Here is a 19,057-nt window from a genome sequence, read left to right as displayed (position 1 = left end):
AGGGGTATTGAGAGTCTAAGCTGAAGACTCTAGTGCTGGTTACAACCTTAAAAAGGTATGTTAATGAACCTGGACACCAGAGGATGAGCAGTTTGATGTTTACCATCAGCTGGGTGAGAAAAACATTAATAGAACTGAGATGACTCAAATTGAACTGGTCTTGAAGCCTAAATTGGATAAATATAGAAGAATCCAATACTGCAAAACATAGAGGTGGCTACAGCATCATGAGGATGAAAAGTACACCAACTGGAAAACCATGTTCATTTCTGCTGGCAACAGTGCTGCATAGACGGTTTTCATGACGCTTCTAAAATACATCCGACAGGATGAGAAAGATACAACTCAGTCCATGTCAACCCGAGAGGTGTAAAGCTTGTAGACTGAGAAGCAGAAGATATCTATGACTCTGCATTAGAAGAGATGGAAAAGACTGAAGAGGCATTGGTTCCTTGATATGGAGCCGAGATAGAAGGGAGAACCAAAGATGCCTGGGCCACAGAGAGTCAACAGAATCATGGTGGCCAATTCCTGATTGAGCTTGACAAGCATCTCGAAGATAAGAGGGATTGGAGGAAACACAAAGAAACTTGAGTGTTCAACCCAGAAGAAACACATCAGGTTCTAGGCGCTGGAAAGAATACTGCCTGAAGCAAAAGTGAGGTACGGTGAGATGGGGGGGTGGGGGTGGAACAGGACACAAATAGGTCTATCCGAGGAGTCCCCCAAAGAAGGAATATGTGATGCGGGACTTCAGAGTTGAACATCCACTCATGTGGCTGAAGAAACCTGTTGCATCCATCTGCAGAAGAAAACTGCTTCTCTCAAATGTATACTGCTTTCAAAATGATATTGCGAGCAATCGAGCAGTTCCAAGTCTTTTGGGCCTCCTGACAGGGAAGGGGAGAACCCCTGCCTCTTTGCTTGCTTATGATAAACATTGCAACCTGAACGTTTGTGGGGGCTAGGAGGACGTAGTTTGTTACAAGGTGCTGAAACGTTTCGAGAGCATTGTAAATCACTCTAAGATCCACAAGATATAGATAGGAAAAATTGGTCTAGAAGACTAACAACTTTGAGTGTGACAACTGTATAGATAAACCCCGCAAGCATAGGAGGACGAATGCATAGTCAGAACCTTCTGATGTGGATGTGTGTTGAACAAAAACCTCCTAGAAAGCAAGGAAGAGCTCATTCACCACTGCAGAGATTGTCAAAGTGCAATGTATTGAGGCAATGGGTTGCAAAATTGAGACCACTGAGATGCAAGTCTATTGAAGAATGGAGTAACATGCACCGTGGGAGCCATGTGACCTAGGAGCACCATTAGATGTCTGGCCAAGATTGATGGGAGAAGATAAGTCTGCTCGCATAGCTGAATCAAATTCTGTTGTCTGCTGAGGGAGAAACACAAATAAAAGGTGTGTAGCAGAGCTCCGATAAATCACAGTTTAAGAAGGTTGGAGTTGGGAAAAATGATTTTGAATCCCCACTGCTGAAAGAAGAGAATTGTGGGCTGTGTCACTGTAAGGAGCTACTGCGAGGTTGGATTATTGAGACAATCTGTAACTCTGTGTCACTACAACCAGGCCCTTGATGGATTCTCTGGAAGAGGATGCAAGGTGAAAAAGCAGGACTCTATATAGATAATGGTGCTGCGCTATCTGAAATCTGAGTAATTTTCAGAAGGTCAGAAGTACTGGAACATGAGAAGAAACTGCTTTTCAGATCTAGGGAGCATAGCCAGTCGTTGCGATCTGAGAAGGAATATAAACTTATCAGAGGCAACATATGAAACTTTTCTCCCCAGAAGAAATTTGTTCAGGCCCCTGAGGTCTAAAATTGTCTGTAGACCTCCCTTCCCTCTTAGGATGAGGAAAAAACTGGAAGTAAAAACCCAGGTTCCTCTCAGAGGTGAAAGTTCTTTTTGAGAAGAAGAGAGGACTTGAAAAGAGACTCTCTTGGAAATCATTCAAAAAAAATTATTTTTTTTAAAAAATAAAGATATAGTGAGACCTTCTTCTCTCCTATAGCCACTTCCAAACCTCTGGGCTTTTGGAATCAAAAAGACGATGGAGTAAAAGTGTGGTGAATGTTCATTAAAGGAACAGATATAGGGAAAAAGACTAAGTAAATGGATGTCTTCTAGAAAGTACTATATAAACACTGATGGAACAGTGGAAGACATGTTGCAATTAAAAAAACACTTGGTATGGTGGGAATCTAATTTACAGGCTTTACACCCCTGTTAGTTCATACCAATTCATAGATAATTGTATTGAAACAGGAAAAAAAACACACCTTACAGGTTATATGCCCCATGATGGAATCCTGAAGCAGTTATAAGTTGTTTGATGCATGTCAAGTTGCTTGCTGAATATCATGTGGAGGAATCTAACTTTACAGACTCTACACCCATGTTTGATTCCATTGTAGGCAATGGAAAAAAAATTTGAGAGATATGATTAAATTCCTGTAGGTGTTGAGAAGGAAGGTATCCATCAAAATATGGCAATTTCCAAAGATGCTTTACATAGCAGGAGATATAGAAATTGCAATTTGGTCCTCTGATTTCCAAATGGAATACTGATACAGGGGACATTCCAAATTGGTCATAGTGCACCTTTCACACGCCGGTGGCACTAAGGCAAAGAGGATCGATGGAGTAGATTTTTTTTGTCAAAATTGCTGGGAGCCCCAGCAATTTCTTAATCTCTTGAAGAGAGTATCCCTTTCGAATGATCGTTAGAATCTAGATGTGATCATCAATGTCCAACAGGGATTGAAGCAGAGTCCGAGTAGTTGAGGAAGAGGCTCATAAAGAGGAACAGCGGAGAAGTTTTTAGGAAGTTGATCACAAACTAAGCCCTGCAAGTATTCTGTACTGCAGACAAAATCAGCTTCTAGCTCAAGTAGGAACTCGTTCCCCAACTGCTTAATAAATACAGGAACAAAAAGTATTTCAGAAGATTTAGCCATTAGTGGACAGTGTAGTTGAGACTGTTATAGACACAAAGAAGTCCTGAACTTAATCAGACTGGAGGTCCGAGGGATATGAATGTTTTGGTGCAGAAAAACGTCGAGAAAAATCGATGCTTACTTCCAGACTGGTACTGGTCCCATGATAGAAGAGGTATGATGTGATGCTTCTGTTGTCTTCGAAGAATGTGAAAAAGCAGTGTCTGAGAAGGAACGATGCTCATTGGATTGTCGATGAAGAACCGGACCGATGGTGAGATCGATGTCACTCCGGAGAAACCAGCTGTGGTACCATAGGCCCTGGTAGTCTTCTAAGTAGGATGGACCAGTACCGAGGTAAGCAGTCACATGCAGCCCCCAAGTAGCTTCAAAACAGTGCATCGAGCTGTATCCAGAAGGAAAGCACCGGTACCGTTGGCTTATCTGCCAGTAGCATCGGTGCTGAGGCTTGCCTCGAAAAGGGTGACTTTAATCAGGATGCACATCTCAAGGGTAAGGCAAGCCAGAAGGTAGGCATTGCTGCTTGGTCAGCATCAAGAGATTCGATGCAAAGTGACCTGCGATGCTGAATGGAAAGCTGGTGGCCTCTGAACTGCTTACCAGACAGAGCAATGTCTTCTGATGCTGGTGTTGATGCCGATGTTTTCAATGATGAAAGTTTCTGATCGATATCCATGCAGGTCCTGAACAATATTTCCTGTTGAAGTTTCTCAAACCTTTCTGTAGGGTAGTACACCGGGCACAAGTTTCACCCAGTGGTCTGGGTAACCTGAAGCATCAAGAGAGGTTGGCTCTGGGCACTTACAACACTGTGATTTTTTTTTTGTCCATTAGTGGCCTGAAAAAAACTGGTCATAAGACGTCAGCCAAAATGAAGGCTGAGGAAAAAAATGAGAATCTCGGCAGCCGAAGGCTCTGAGTAAAAAAATTTGGATGAAAATGTTCCCTCATTTTTAAAAAGAAATAAAAGTTAAACAGTTAAGAAAAAAATGCGTGAGCGGTAAGGCAAATGGCAAAAAAACTGAACATTCAAAGACACGACTTCTTAGCTCTGCAGAAATCTAAGAACTGAGGAGCCACGAGCCTGGGTCGGGCAGGAAGGCACTTGCACATGTGCAGTTCGCAAACTTTCTTAAATTCTTGAAGTGGTGATACACTTTTAAAGTTGTCCGTACCGGGGCTCCGTGGATGATGTCACCCACATGTGAGAATATGCTGCCTGCTTGCCCTGAGATAAGCACCTTTGCTTTCTTCAAGGATAGCAGGCATAATATTCTCACATGTGGGTCTCTCAAGCTGCCAGGATCATGTGTTTGGATTAGGTTGAACACTAATTATACAGGACACTGGCAAAATCCTATAGGGTTGGAGAGAAAGTTGGTTTTAAGCAGAGAATAGATCTTGCAGAACTGCTTGCCCAAACTGACTGTCTCTTCTGGAGCTGTGTTCTAAACAGTGGTGAGAAGTAAATTTATGGATTGAGGACCAAGTAACTGCTTTGGAAATTTCTTCAATAGATGCAGAATGAAAATGAGTTACGGAGGCAGCCATAGTCCGTACACTGTGGATTGTCAGATGGCCTTATAGCATCATCCTAATCTGTAAAGGAGCAAGCCAAGTGGAGATGGCTCTTTTGGATACAGAAATTACTAGCCTATTAGGATCAAAAGGCAACAAATATCTGGGAGGACCCTCTATGTGGCTTACTGCGGACCAGATAACATACCAAAGTAGATTTGAAGTCTAAAGGTGTGAACGGCTGCTTCTTCAGGATGAGAATGCAGCATTGGAAAGAAAACAGGCAAAATGATGGATTGATCAAGGTGGAATTCTAAAACTACTTTAGGGAGGAATTTTGAATGTGTTTGAAGGACTACCCTGTCATGACAGAATCTAGTACAGAGAGGATCCAATACAAGGGCTTGATGTTCACTCACCTGGCATACAGACGTGAGGGCTATGAAGAAAACAACTTTTCAAGTCAGTAGTTTGAGAGAACAAGATGAAAGAAGATTTCATAAGAGCAGAGAGAACGTTGCTATCCCAAGCCACAGGAAGCAGATAGGTGGTTTTATATGGAACAGAGGATCTTGGAAACAAACAAGAGAAACTGCCTTCACACCAGTTAACAGCAAACATAACAACAAAGATGACCAATTGGTATTCAGTCTCTTTTATTGTAATGGACTCGACACGATCATGTTTCGGCCCACAAGGGCCTGCCTCAGGAGTCTTGTTATAAATCAATTTGTGCAATTTCCATAAACCTTTCAACACATGCTATAGTAAACTGCAGCTCTTCAATTAACCGCAGACAGCAGCAGACGCCGTTCATTAGCGCTGCAGTTTACTACAGTATGTGTTGAAAGGTTTATGGAAATTGCACAAATTGATTTATAACAAGACTCCTGAGGCAGGCCCTTGTGGGCCGAAACACGATTGTGTCAAGTCCATTACAATAAAAGAGACTGAACACCAATCGGTCACCTTTGTTGTTGTGTTTGTATGGAATAGGCCAGTGATTTTCACAAATTTTTAAGTAGAGACCACTTTGGATCCAATAATCTGAAGGAGAGCCACCAAATATTTTCCCATGCGAGGTCATGGACACTGCTGACCAGTGTGTGTCAATGAAATATACCCTACCAAACCATGTTCAGACTTATTGGGCATTCTCTTCACCTACTGAGAAATGCCTTATCCTTCAAGCATGTGGTTCTTCTCATCTATTTCCCCCTTTCTGTTATGAACTTCTTAGAGAGGCAAAAAGTATATTAAAAAAAAAAAAAAAAGCCAGAATGATAATGGAGGGCCACCACTAACCACTAGGCCTTGCATTAAAGAACACTGGAATAGGTTTTCATGAAAAAGACTACTAAGAGAAGTATAAAGTTTGTTATCCAGGCAGGAATGAAATGTACTGATAATACCAAGATAAACTAACTGAATTGGTTTTTAGACCAGAATTAGAAAGGTAGAGAAGGTAGTTGAGGACGGATGGAAGTAGACATGAGAAGGGCTGTAGAGAATGTAATGCACATCAGAAAGAGAATATAAGAATAGCCTTACTGGGTCAAACCAATGGTCTATCTAGCCCAGTAGCACATCCTCAAGGTGGCCAATCCAGGTCACTAGTACCTGGCTAAAACCCAAAGAGTAGCAAAATTCCATGCTACCGATCAAGGACAAACAGTGGCTTCCCCCATTTCTATCTCAATAACAGTCTATGGACATTTCCTCCAAGAAATTGTCCAAACCTTTCTTAAAACCAGCTACGCTATCCACTCTTCCTATAACCTCTGGCAACGCGTTCCAGAGCTTAACTATTCTCAAAATGAAAAAATATTTCCCTGTACCTTCATTGAGTGTCCCCTAGCCTTTGAAATTTTTGACAGAGTAAAAAACAAACCAACAAACAAAAAAATGATCGACTTGAATCCGTTCTACACCACTCAGGATTTTGTAGACTTTAATCATATCTTCCCTTAGCCATCTCTTTTCCAAGCTGAAGAGCTCTAACCCTTTAAGTCTTTCCTCATACGAGAGGAGTTCATCCCCTTTATCATCTTGGTCACTCTTCTTTGAACCTTTTCTAGTTCTGCTATATCTTTCTTGAGATAAAGTGACCAGAACTGAATGCAATACTCCAGGTGAGGTCGCACCATGGAGTAATACAGAGGCATTATAACATTCTTAGTCTTGTCAACCATCCATTTTTAAAAATAATTCCTAGCATTTTGTTTACTTTTTTGGCCGCTGCCACACATTGGGTGGAAGGTTTCATTGTACTGTCTACAATGACACCAAGATCTTTTTCTATGGACCCTAGCATTTGGTAACTATGATTTGGGTTATTCTTTCCAATGTGCATCACTTGAAGCGATAACAGCCCTGAGTGGAAAGTTTCCTAGAAACTTCAAAGACAGCAGACACTGCAACCAAAAGGCAGAAAGCATTTACCTGTTCAGTGAAAGAAACTGCTTTGTTAGTGCTAACGAGAAGGGGTTGGGATGAAGTAAGGACCCTTCTATCTGAGTTAGCAATGTTGGAAACAGTTGCAGTTTCCACAGTTTCATGATCGACAGCTCTAGAAAGAGTGGAAACCAAATTTAGCAAGGCCAAAGGGGTGCTATGAGGATCATGGTGCCCCAATCTTGGCGAAGTATGAGTAGAGTTTTCCCTATAAGAGGGATTGGAGGAAATGCATAGAGGAACTTGTCCCCCCCAATGAAGCAGAAAGGTGTCTAATTGAAAGCAAAGAGTTTGGAACAGAATTGTGAAAGTTTGCTGTTCTGAGGGGAAGCAAAGATGTCTTTATCTGGCATTCCCCATCAAGAGTGCAAAACAGTCGTGCTGAGAGACCATGAGAATGAAGAAGCCTGGTCAACTTGTCTGCCAACACATACTACTTCCCTGCCAAGTAAACCACCCTGAGAAGTATTTCTCGAGCAGTGGCCCAATTCCAAATTTCAATTGCCTCCAGAGAAAATGGATAAGATCCTGTGCCTCCTTGTTTGTTCAAAAAGAACATGGCAACCTGATTGTCCATACAGATGAGTACTACCTGTTGGAGGCAGTTCTGGAATGCTTTGAGAGCGCTCCCTATCGTTTACAGCTCTATAAAATTGATATGGAGGGTCTTTGACAGTGAGACCACACTTCCTGAGTGTAGAGAATATCTAGATGAGCTCTCTAGCTTACCACTGAAGCAATGGTTTGAAGTTTTTGGTGGGGAGGGAACTGAAAGAGAGGAGTGTGTGGCGCAGTGGTTGGATCTACAGCCTCAGCACCCTGGGGTTGTGGGTTCAAACCCCGCGCTGCTCCTTGTGACCCTGGGCAAGTCACTCAGTCCTCCATAGCCCCAGGTACGTTAGATAGATTATGAGCCCACCGGGACAGAGAGGGAAAATGCTTGAGTACCTGATTGTAAAAACCGCTTAGATAACCTTGATAAGCGGTATATCAAATCCTAATAAACTTGAAACTTGAAACCCCAGGTAAAATTTTGTGTTACTATCCACAATTGAAGAGTGCGCCGTAGATCTAGGGTGACTTAACTGGAGCAGAGGGGCTTGGGACCATTGTGTTGATAAGATCTACTATGGAAAAGTGAAGGCATGGAAATGGGGGTCACATGAACCGTTGATGCCATGTGACCAAGCAGACATAACATCTAGCATGCAGAAGGGTACTTGAGGGTGTTGACTGTGACACAAGCGAATGAGATTGATAACCCTTTGCTCTGGTAGAAAAGCACAATCTTGAATGGTATCTAAAAGTGCTTCTATGAACTCTAAGATTTGAGACCTAGTAACATAGTAAATGACGGCAGATAAAGACCCGAATGGTCCATCCAGTCTGCCCAACCTGATTCAATTTAAATTTTTTAATTTTTTCTTCTTAGCAATTTCTGGGCAAGAATCCAAAGCTCTACCCGGTACTGTGCTTGGGTTCCTACTGCCGAAATCTCCTATAACACCTACTCCAGCCTATCTACACCCTCCCAGCCATTGAAGCCCTCCCCAGCCCATCCTCCACCAAATAGCCATATACAGACACAGACCGTGCAAGTTGTAGATATGATTTTTGATAGTTGCCGGCAAACACTAGAAGCTCAAAAACTGTTGAGGTTATGGCATGTTGAGCTGCTTGTGATGATGCCTTGATCACCCATTCGTCTAAGTAAGGAAATAGGTGAAACTGCCACGAGCAAAGGGTTGCCACAACTACTGCTAAGCATTTCGTAAATACAGGAGGAGCAGAGGCTAGTCCAAAGGACAAGATCTTGTACTGAAAGTATTGGGGACCTGTATGGACACTGACATACTTCCTGTGAGCAGGTAGGATGAAGTATAGCCTTCTTTAAGATCTAGAGAGCAAAACTAATCTCCTTTTTCTAGCAGGGTTAGAAGTGTTCTCAGAGAGACTATGCAAAACTCCTTCATCAAAAATTTGTTTAGACTTCGGAGGTCTAGAATGGGTTGTAGGCTTCCAATTTTTTTTGTATCAGGAAACACATGGAGTAGAACCCCCAACTCCTCTCATGCAGAGGAACAGGTTCAATTGCATTTAGCTGGAGAAGGGCCTTGTGAACTATGAAAATTACCAATTAAATTGATGCATGATTTATTAAGTTGTATGGGATTGATCGAATATCTTGGGGGGGGGGGGTTCTTTAAGTGAATTTTTCATTTTTTACCTTGAACCATTTATTTGTTTCATTGTAATCTCCCTTTTGTTTTGGAATAGACCTACATCCATCTTTGGCATTAACTTTTAATATTCAACTTTCTTCAATTTTTCTGCTTCCTTCTCAAATCTATCTACTGTTCCATGTCTTTCCTTCTCATCTATCCACGTGCACCATCTTCTCCTTCTCTCTGCCCTTCCCGTTTACTTTATTCATGCTCTCAGTGGCCCAAATAGTTAAAGAGTGGCTGCAGCGATGGATCCCACCATATCCAGATCCACTATCTCTCCTGTCCTCTTCTCAACTACCCTTTCATCCTGCATCTCTATCCCTCCTTCCCCACCACCCCAGGGCCACCATCTCTACCTTTCTCTTTCCAGCTATCCTTCTATCCAGTATCACTGTACCTCCTTCCCCACCACCCCTTGGGTCCAACTTTTCTCCCTTTCTTTTCCCTCCCTCCATCCCATTGTCTACCATCTCTCTCCTATTTCCAGATCCATTATTTCTTCCCCTTCAACTCCCCCCCACCTCCACCCTCAGTCCAGAATATATCCCTCTCTTTGAACCCCCCACCCCCTTTTGTACTTCAAGAAGAGCCTTAAGGCCAAGAAGAGCCTTAAGCCCTCGGCCCCGCGGCTTTAGGGAGCTCCCACTGAAGGCTGACATGCTTCCCTTTTTTCTCTACCCTCCTCTGGTGTACCCCTGGCCTTCCGGCACTCACAAACAGGGACAAGAAAGCCATTAATCAAACCCACAGAGCTGGCACCTATTCTGTCAGTTACACTCATCTGCTAAAGGTAGATATGCAGAAAGTCATTATTAGTTCTCAGTAATAACAAGGGTACAATATGTACAAAAGAGAAGGCTAAGGAGAAATATCGCAAAGAAATAGGAGAGCAGTTTCTTTTCTCTTTCTCTCTTCTTTTTCTCAAGTGAATGATTTAGGTCTTCATTTTATGTAGTTCTTCATCTTTTATTGTATTTTATCAAAGGCCTATATGTTCATAAATCTGTATATTCTTAATTCACAGGAAAAAAATACTACCTATATAACTCTATTTGAAACACCAAAATATGCGTACAAGTAATGGAACAGAGCACATTAACTGACAAAAACTCTAATGTGCAACACTGGCATTTTATTGCTATCATAGGCACACAGGACAAGTTACAACACTTTAGCAAACTCACCTTCCTTTAATCCTTCCTGGAGAACTTGGGTTAGATCCACTGCTGGCATTGCTTATAGTCTCCATACGAGAGAATTTGGATTGTGCCTGCCTGCCTGCAGTTGACAGAGGCTTATTAATTGCTCCAAGAACATTTGCAGATTTGGGCTAAAACAAAAATCAGATATTTTATTAAAAAGTCTATACAAACAGATACTGAGAAAATGAATACTGTCTACAACAGGGGTGCCCACACTTTTTCGACTCGCGAGCTACTTTTAAAATGACCAAGTCAAAATGATCTACCAACAATAAAATTTTTAAAACACACAACACACACTGTACGCATAGAATTGTTAATTATCATTCCTATTCCGGGGTTTTTTCAAAGAGGTCAAAGCAGATGACTCTATGCACTGTCACCTCAGTAACAACCATACAAAAATAGACAAATACCCACCCCTCTCCCTTTTTACTAAACCACAATAGCAGTTTTTAGCGTAGGGAGCTGCGCTGAATGCCCAGCGCTGCTCTCGACGCTCATAGGCTCCCTGCGCTAAAAACCACTATTGCGGTTTAGTAAAATGGGACCATATTGTAAAATATAGACAGCAGATATAAATTCAGACACATTTTGATCACTAAATTTAAAATAAAATAATTTTTCCTACCTTGTCTGGTGATTTCATGAGTCTCTGGTTGCACTTTCTTCTTCTGACTGTGCATCCAATCTTTCTTTCAGCCTGTATGCTTCCTCTCCTCCACACCTCATTCCCTCCCCCAACTTTTTCTTCCTCTCTCCCTGACCTTTCTTTCTTTCTCTCTTCATGCCCCTTTTCTTTTTTTCTGTTTCTCTTCTTTCCTTCTATCTCCCTGCCTGCCCCCTTTCTTTGTTTCTCTCTGCCCTTCCCCAAGCCACTGCCGCTGCCATCGGGAAACAGGAGCCAAAACGCCACCAATGGATAACAGGCCCAAAAGCCAACGCCGACGCCGTCCCATGCTTTCCCTGCTTCGGGCCGACCAGCATTCCTCTCCCCGACGTCAATTCTGCCGTCGGAGAGGAAGTTTCGCCCAGCCAGGCAGCGATTGGCTGGCCCGAACTTCCTCTCCGACGGCAGAATTGACGTCGGGGAGAGGAAGACTGATCGGCCCGATAGATCGCCAAGACAAAGTGAGTCCTGGGTGATCAAATCGCTTTGCCTTGGCAAGCTACCTGTCGATCGCGATCGACCTATTGGGCACCCCTGGTCTACAATATTCATGTAATAATTTATAGTTTCACACTTTTAATGCAATATTTCCTAAATTAAGGATCACTTTATTTTTACCTTCTATACTTTTCTCAAGCTAAATAATGAGAAACTGAAAAAATGACCTATAAAGTGTCCTATATACAATGAATGTTTCAAGTTTATAAAAAAAATTTTAAACCGCTTAATCAGGTTTCTAAGTGGTGTACAATATAAAGTTTATATAAAAACAGATTTTTTTCCAATTCTTTATTCTTTTTTTTAACTTACAATAAGTATATAACATTTTAAACTCAAATACAACACTTAATATTCTGTTAAACTCCATATCAGAATTTATCCCCCCCTCCCCCCTAATCCATTACATTTTTTAAATTCAAGAAAACTTACCATAAACCCCATTCCTATATACCTTATTTAATGTTCAAATAAAAAAAACTTTCCCCCCTCCCTGGATGTGCATTTTTAAGGAGAAAAATAATATTCAATCATTACAATATTTTGTTAATGGCTCCCAAATCTCCTGAAATTTTCTAAATTCCACTGCTTTGTGGCTATTGTCCTTTCCATTTTATAAATGTGACAAAGAGTTCCACCAGAAACTGTAATTAAGTCTCTTCCAATTTTTCCAATTACTCGTAATCTGTTGTAAGTAAAAGCCTGTTATTCTTAGATATTTGGCCAAACAGCACAGTATCATAAGACAATGGCACTGAATTTTCCAACATACAATTTATTTGACCTCATATTGATTTCCAAAAAGCAAGAATCAATGGACAATAGAATAACAAATGATCTAATGTCCCAGCTGCGAGATGACAGTGCCAGCATATATTATATTTAGAGCTATCTAACTTCTGTAAACGAACCGGGGTCCAAAATGTAATAGAAAAAAACAAGTTTGTCTCATAGATGCAGACACTGTACATCTCATCCTCCAAGACCAAATTTGTGGCCATTGAGACACAGTAATTGGATGCTTAATCTCAATGTTCCAAATGTCCCGAAGACCCGTTTTTAGTTTTTTATTAATAAATCCAGATATCAATTTGTACCACTGAGCAGCCTGGTGTCCCAGAAAGTCCACCTGTTTCTGCTTCAATTGCAACCACTTATAATTTTGTGATTTATTAAGACCATATTTGTGCTGCAATTGTGAAAAATCAAGCAGCTTCCCATTAGAAATAACATCTAAAGTACGAATACCTACCTTCGTCCGATATTTCCAGATGACCTTAAATCCGCCAATTTGAATCTTGGAGTTTAGCCATAGGATCTGATACGTTGATTTAAGTATTGAAATAGGTGTTAAGTTATTAACATATCTTAACGTTTTCCATGTATCTACTAATAAACATAGAAGATGACGGCAGAAAAGGGCCATGGCCCAACAAGTCTGCCCACTCTAATGACCCACCTCCTAAATTCTTCCCTGAAGTGATCCCACATGCTTATCCCATTTTCTCTTAAAGTCCAGTGTGCTTTTGGCCTGAATTACCTGCAGTGGAAGACTATTCCAATGATCAACCACCCTTTCGGTGAAGAAGTACTTCCTGGTGTCACTATGAAATCTCCCACCCCTGAGCTTCCAGTGCAGGTGATCGAGGCAGACAGTGTGCCAGACTTTAAGAATAAATGGGATTCCCATGTGGGATCCCTATGAGGGTCAAGATAAGAAAATTGGGTCATTAGGGCATAGACAGGAGGTGGGTAAGCAGAGTGGGCAGACTTGATGGGCTGTAGCCCTTTTCTGCCGTCATCTTCTATGTTTCTATGTCCTCTTGTCGCCATAGGTTCTTTCAGAAAAAAGATATCCTCTTCTACCTCAATACGGCCCGTGACATATTTGAATGTCTCAATCATGTCTCCCCTCTCTCTCTACACTCCTCGAGTGAGTATAGCTGCAACTTACCCAGCCTTTCCTCACATGGGAGATCCTTGAGTCCTGAGACCATCCTGGTAGCCATTTGCTGAACCGACTCCATTCTCTGCACATCTTTTTGATAATGCGGTCTCCAGAATTATACACAATATTCTAGATGAGGTCTCTCCATGGATCTGTACAACAGCATTATAACTTCGGTTTTCCGGCTGACGAAGCTTCTTCGGATACAACCCATCATTTGTCTAGCCTTGGATGAAGCTTTCTCCACTTGATTGGCAGACTTCATGTCTTTGCTAATGATTACTCCCAAGTCCTGTTCTGCTGTAGTTCTTGCTAAGGTCTCATCATTTAGGGTATAAGTTCTGCATGAATTTCTGTTGTCAAGGTGCATGACCTTACACTTTTTGGCATTAAAACTTAGTTGCCAAGTTGAGGACCAATGTTCCAGTAAGAGTAGGTCCTGTGTCATGCAGTCAGGCACTGTGCTTTTGCCTACTATGTTGCATAGTTTGGTGTTATCGGCGAATAATGCAATTTTCCCTCGAAGCCCTTGAGCCAGGTCCCTTACGAAGATATTAAATAGGATCGGACCCAAGACTAAACCCTGTGGCACTCCACTGATTACTTCTGACGTTTCGGAGAGAGTACCGTTCACCACCACCCCCTGAAGTCTACCACTGAGCCAGTCTTTTACCCATGCAGTTAACGTTTCTCCTAATCCCATCGAACTCATCTTGCTTAATAACCTGCGGTGTGGGACACTATCAAAAGCCTTACTGAAGTCCAAGTACACAACGTCCAGGGACACCCCCATATCCTGCTTTTTCGTTACCCAGTCAAAGAAGCTGATCAGATTGGATTGGCAGGACCTTACCTTTGTAAATCCATGTTGATGGGGGTCTCGTAGATTCTCGTCATTCAGGATCGTATCTAATTTGTGTTTGATTAGTGTTTCCATAATTTTACACACTATTGATGTGAGACTCACCGGTCTGTAGTTTTCAGCCTCTGTTCTGCATTCCTTTTTGTGGAGTGGAATGACGTTAGCTGTTTTCCAGTCCAATGGGACTCTTCCTGTACTCAGAGAAAGATTGAAGAACGCAGATAATGGTTCCGCTAGGACATCACTCAACTCTCTAAGCACCCTGGGATGTAGTTTGTCAGGTCCCATGGCTTTGTTCACTTTGAGCCTTGAAAGTTCGTAGTAGACGTTGCTGGACGTAAACTCAAAATCTCGAAACGGGTCTTCCGAGCTTTCCCTTGTCTGCAGCTGTGGACCGGATCCCGGCGCCTTGCAGGTAAAGACTGAGCAGAAGTATTCATTTAATAGTTTGGCTTTATCGGAGTCCGATTCTACATAGTTCCCGTCTGGTTTCTTAAGGCGCACAATCCCATCCGTGTTCCCTTTTCTGTCACTAATATACCTGAAGAAGGATTTATCCCCTTTTTTAATGTTCTCTGCTAGATTCTCTTCCATCCGGCGTTTGGCCTCTCTGACTACTGTTTTGACGGCTCTAGACTTGACCAGATAGTCTTCTTTGGTCTCTCATTTTCCCGATTGTTTGCAGGAGATAAATGCTTTTTTCTTCTTTTTTACGAGGTCCAAGATCTCTGCAGAGAACCACTGAGGTTTATTGTTCCTCCGCCGTTTACTTACTGTTTTTATGTAGAGGTTGGTTGCTTCGTGTAGGGTAGGTTTCAGAGCTGACCACATTGCATCTACATTATCAGTTGCGGCCTGATTTTACAGCGCCTGACAAACAAAATCACCCATGTTTTTGAAGTTAGTGCCCCTAAAGTTGAGGACATTTGTGGATGTGTTAGATCTAGTGAATCCTTTCCTGAGGTGAAACCACACCATGTTGTGGTCGCTGGAGGCCAACTTATCACCTACCAAAACCTCTGTGACACTTTCCCCGTTGGTGAGTACCAGGTCCAGTATCGCCTGATCCCTAGTGGGCTCCAATACCATCTGTCTGAGTTGTGCTCCCTTTATGGAGGTTAGGAGCCTTTTACTGCCGCTAGTTGTAGCGGAACGTTTGTTCCAATCTGCATCAGGCATATTGAAGTCCTCTAACAACACCGTTTCTCCACGCAAAGTGATGGTCTCTATATCTTCGATTAGTTCTATATCTATGTTTTCCTGTTGTCTTGGAGATCTGTATACAACCCTAAGATACAGGCATTTGTCATTCCCCCTGGCCAGGTTCACCCAAAGGGATTCCCCGGTGTACTTGATGTCCGTGATCCTGGTAACTTTGATGTCCTCCTTAGTGTTTAGTGCTACCCCTCCCCATTTTGCCCTCTCTGTCTCAACGAAGTAAGTTGTATCTCGGTATAGCCATATCCCACCCATAGGAATACATGAGTCAGGTCTCGGATATCGCTATCACATCTAGGTCGGCGTTCCTTATTTCCGTTTCCAATTCCAGAATTTTATTACCTAAACTGTGGGCATTAACATACATAGCCCTCCATACTTTATGTTTGTTAGGACCCCGTGGCTATTTTTCCGCCTGAGTTAGTGTGGTTCCTACAATACTATTTGTCATGTGTGTACTTATCTCACTCAGAAATGGAGTGGCAACTTACCTCGCCAGGATGGTTACTTACCACGCCAGTACGTGAGTGGGTACCTTCCCCCAACTTACCTAGTTTAAAGCCCTACGAAGCAGGCATGCAGTTGGTGTCCAAAGATGTTCTTACCCCTTCTGGTCAGGTGAAGCCCGTCTGGTCCCTGTAATCCTAGTAGTGCATCTCCATGGTTCAGGAATCCGAAATTCAACTCTCTGCACCATCTGTGTAGCCACTCGTTTGTCCGCTGGATACGATCCTCCTTAGTTTTTCCCTTACCTCTCACTGGAAGGTTCGAGGAAAAGACCACCTGCGCTTCCATCCGCCTCAGCTTCTCATCCAGGGCTCTAAAATCTCTAAAAAAAAATTTTATATAACCTAGGCATTTTGAAACTGAGAACAGTTTAATCTCAGAGGAAACATGAGTTGACATTCCAACGTCAACCAGTCTAGGAATTTTTCCATGAGCTCTGGGAGGATCCAATACATACCTTGATGCATAATATAGGATTGATGATACCGATAAAAATTAGGAAAATTCACCCCACCCTCCGTGATTGGCTTTTGTAAAGATACTAGAGCAATTCTTGTGATTTTACCCAGCTAAATAAATTTTGTAAGAATACTATTCAATTTTTTTGACCCCGGAAAAAACACTGATAATTATAACATACCCATTTGGTAACAAACCACAGGCAAAATCATCATTTTAATAGTTTGAACTTTCCCCACCAAGATAGATGTAATGGGTTCCATTGCTCACACATTTCTGTGACCTTTTGCAATAAAAATTTCTCATTCACTTTCATTGTCTCTTCCAGGATATTTTTTATCTAAATGCCTAAATATTTTATTCCTTCTTCCTTCCAAAGAAAGGGAAATGAATCAAATAATCCTTTTGCACAATGTACATTTAGTGGAAGAATTTCTGATTTACTCCAATTTATTTTGTATCCTGAAAATTTCCCAAATTTCTCTATCAATTCCAGCAAATGTGGAATGGTTATTTCAGGATTCCTCAAATGAAGCAATATGTTATCTGCATAAGCGGAGACCTTGTATTCCCGACCTGTGTAAGGAATACCCTGTTGAATAGCTAACGTTTTGGTCTGCAGAGAGGTGTTAGACAGGGGGTTGTCCTTTGTCTCCTTTGCTTTTTAATATTGCATAAAAACAGATTAAAAATCAGGGATACTAGACAAAATCAAAGTGGCTTAGTAAAACACATAATAAGACATATGGACTTACTTCAAACAATAGGAAAGAAAGGGAAGAACTACAATCGTGAAAGAAATAGCAATAGGTTAGGGTAAAAAGTGATAAAATTTGTTTTTGTCCTTAAGAGGACAGTTATTGTCCAAAGGCATCCTGGAACAAAAATGTTTTTAATTTTGATTTGAATTGTTTTATTTCAGATTGGGCACTGAATTCCAGAGAGTAGGGGCAGTGACAGCAAAATTATTGGAACGCAACGTGTTGATTAATTTTAATGAAGGTATGACGAGGAGATTTTGTGACATTGAACAAAGTGATTTTAAAGAATTATAAGGAATTAAAAGTCTGTTAATGAACTCCTGTTGATTATTTAAACGTGTTGTAAAGGTTAAAAGTAAGATTTTATAACTAATTCTATGTTCAACGAGTAACCAATGTGTGCTGAACAGGAGAGGTGTGACATGATCGTATTTCTTAGAGCCACAAATGATCTGAAGCCGTCTAATTTCCTTTTTTGTAATGCCTTTATAAAGGACATTACAGTAGTCTATGCAAGAAATTACTAGAGAGTGGATCAATATATTCAAGGAAGCTGGTTCTAGTAACTTTGCAAGAGAACGTATTCATTATACAGAAAATTGTTGAGACTTTAAAAACCATCTGCGTCAATAAGAAGAAAATGAGCAGCAGCTACACAAACAAGTAACCTGAAGTGTTAATTTCCCTGCATTAGCTGTTGGAAGGTGTTAACTATATGAATTAGCTATAAATGCCTTCTTTCTACTAAATAGTTATATTTGTTACTTTAAATATTAAATTGTTCCCAAAATAGTCACAAATATTACAACAAAATAATGTTTATGCACATATATATGATCTGTATATATTCATACACAGACTATATACTGTCCATGTATTGATATATGAATTGCACACTCACGTGTATAAGTGTGGATGTTTTGATAAGATGCTGCCTAATGACTTTCATAAATGATTGAACTGTCTTGAAGTGGTCAAAGTCAAACTGATTTTAAAAGAATGCGAAAATCAAGCAGAATAAATAAAACAGGTCTGAGTAGTGTTTGCTACAGTGGCTTTTGTAAAAATGCCACCTGTTTTACATCTGTTTATCCCAAGGGACTCAGTACTATCTATTTGCACATGGCCCCTCAACTATATAGCAACGTGTATTGTAGGAAAAGTATTAGCATTATATCTATGTTATCAAAATGCTCTGTGTACTTATTAGGTGTTTAATTGGTGGTATGTGACATTGTATTATATCATTGTTATTTGAATGTTCTTCCATGATGGTATTGAGCTGAGGATTTCAATGTATCCTCAATGAAGACACCTAGATTCTTTCCTAGGCAGCAACTCCTAACATGGAACCCTGCATCACATAGCTATAATTCAGGTTCCTCTTTCTCCCCTGCATCACTTTGCACTTGCTCACATTAAACTGGCATTTATCATATTTCTATTAAATTATTGTTCTACAGCGCTGTTATAAATGATACTGTTTCAGGTTAGTTATATGAGGGGGCGCTGAAAAGTTCTCAGCCCAACCAACTTCCTAAATTCTGTAGCTGAAAGTGCTATTTTATTTTGCAAAGTGACAATTTGCAGAATCGTATTGTTGTGTTTTGACATTGTTTCAGATCATTGATTGAACAACATCAACGAAAAGTGTGGAATTTTCAAGTGGGTCAGAAAATTCCTGTTATTCTGGGTAATAGAAAACCTTTTATAAGAAATCAACCTCTCCTAGAAACTTAATAACTTTGAAGTC

General features: G+C 41.1%; 1 protein-coding gene across 2 annotated transcripts in view; it reads right to left on the bottom strand.

The window, feature by feature from the left end:
* PDS5B (PDS5 cohesin associated factor B) overlaps positions 1–19,057 on the bottom strand; it is a 376,109-nt gene that overhangs the window by 44,650 nt on the left and 312,402 nt on the right. For both annotated transcript variants that reach the window (XM_033948529.1, XM_033948531.1), the window contains exon 30: positions 10,364–10,509. In XM_033948529.1, the coding sequence (XP_033804420.1) occupies positions 10,364–10,509 (146 nt within the window). The remainder of the gene's footprint in view (positions 1–10,363; positions 10,510–19,057) is intronic.

This window comes from Geotrypetes seraphini, chromosome 6 (genome assembly GCF_902459505.1).
Source record: "Geotrypetes seraphini chromosome 6, aGeoSer1.1, whole genome shotgun sequence".
In the NCBI taxonomy this organism is placed as follows: domain Eukaryota; kingdom Metazoa; phylum Chordata; class Amphibia; order Gymnophiona; family Dermophiidae; genus Geotrypetes; species Geotrypetes seraphini.
The sequence above is the reverse complement of the archived record's forward strand: the minus strand, read 5'-3'. Positions and strand labels throughout refer to the sequence as shown.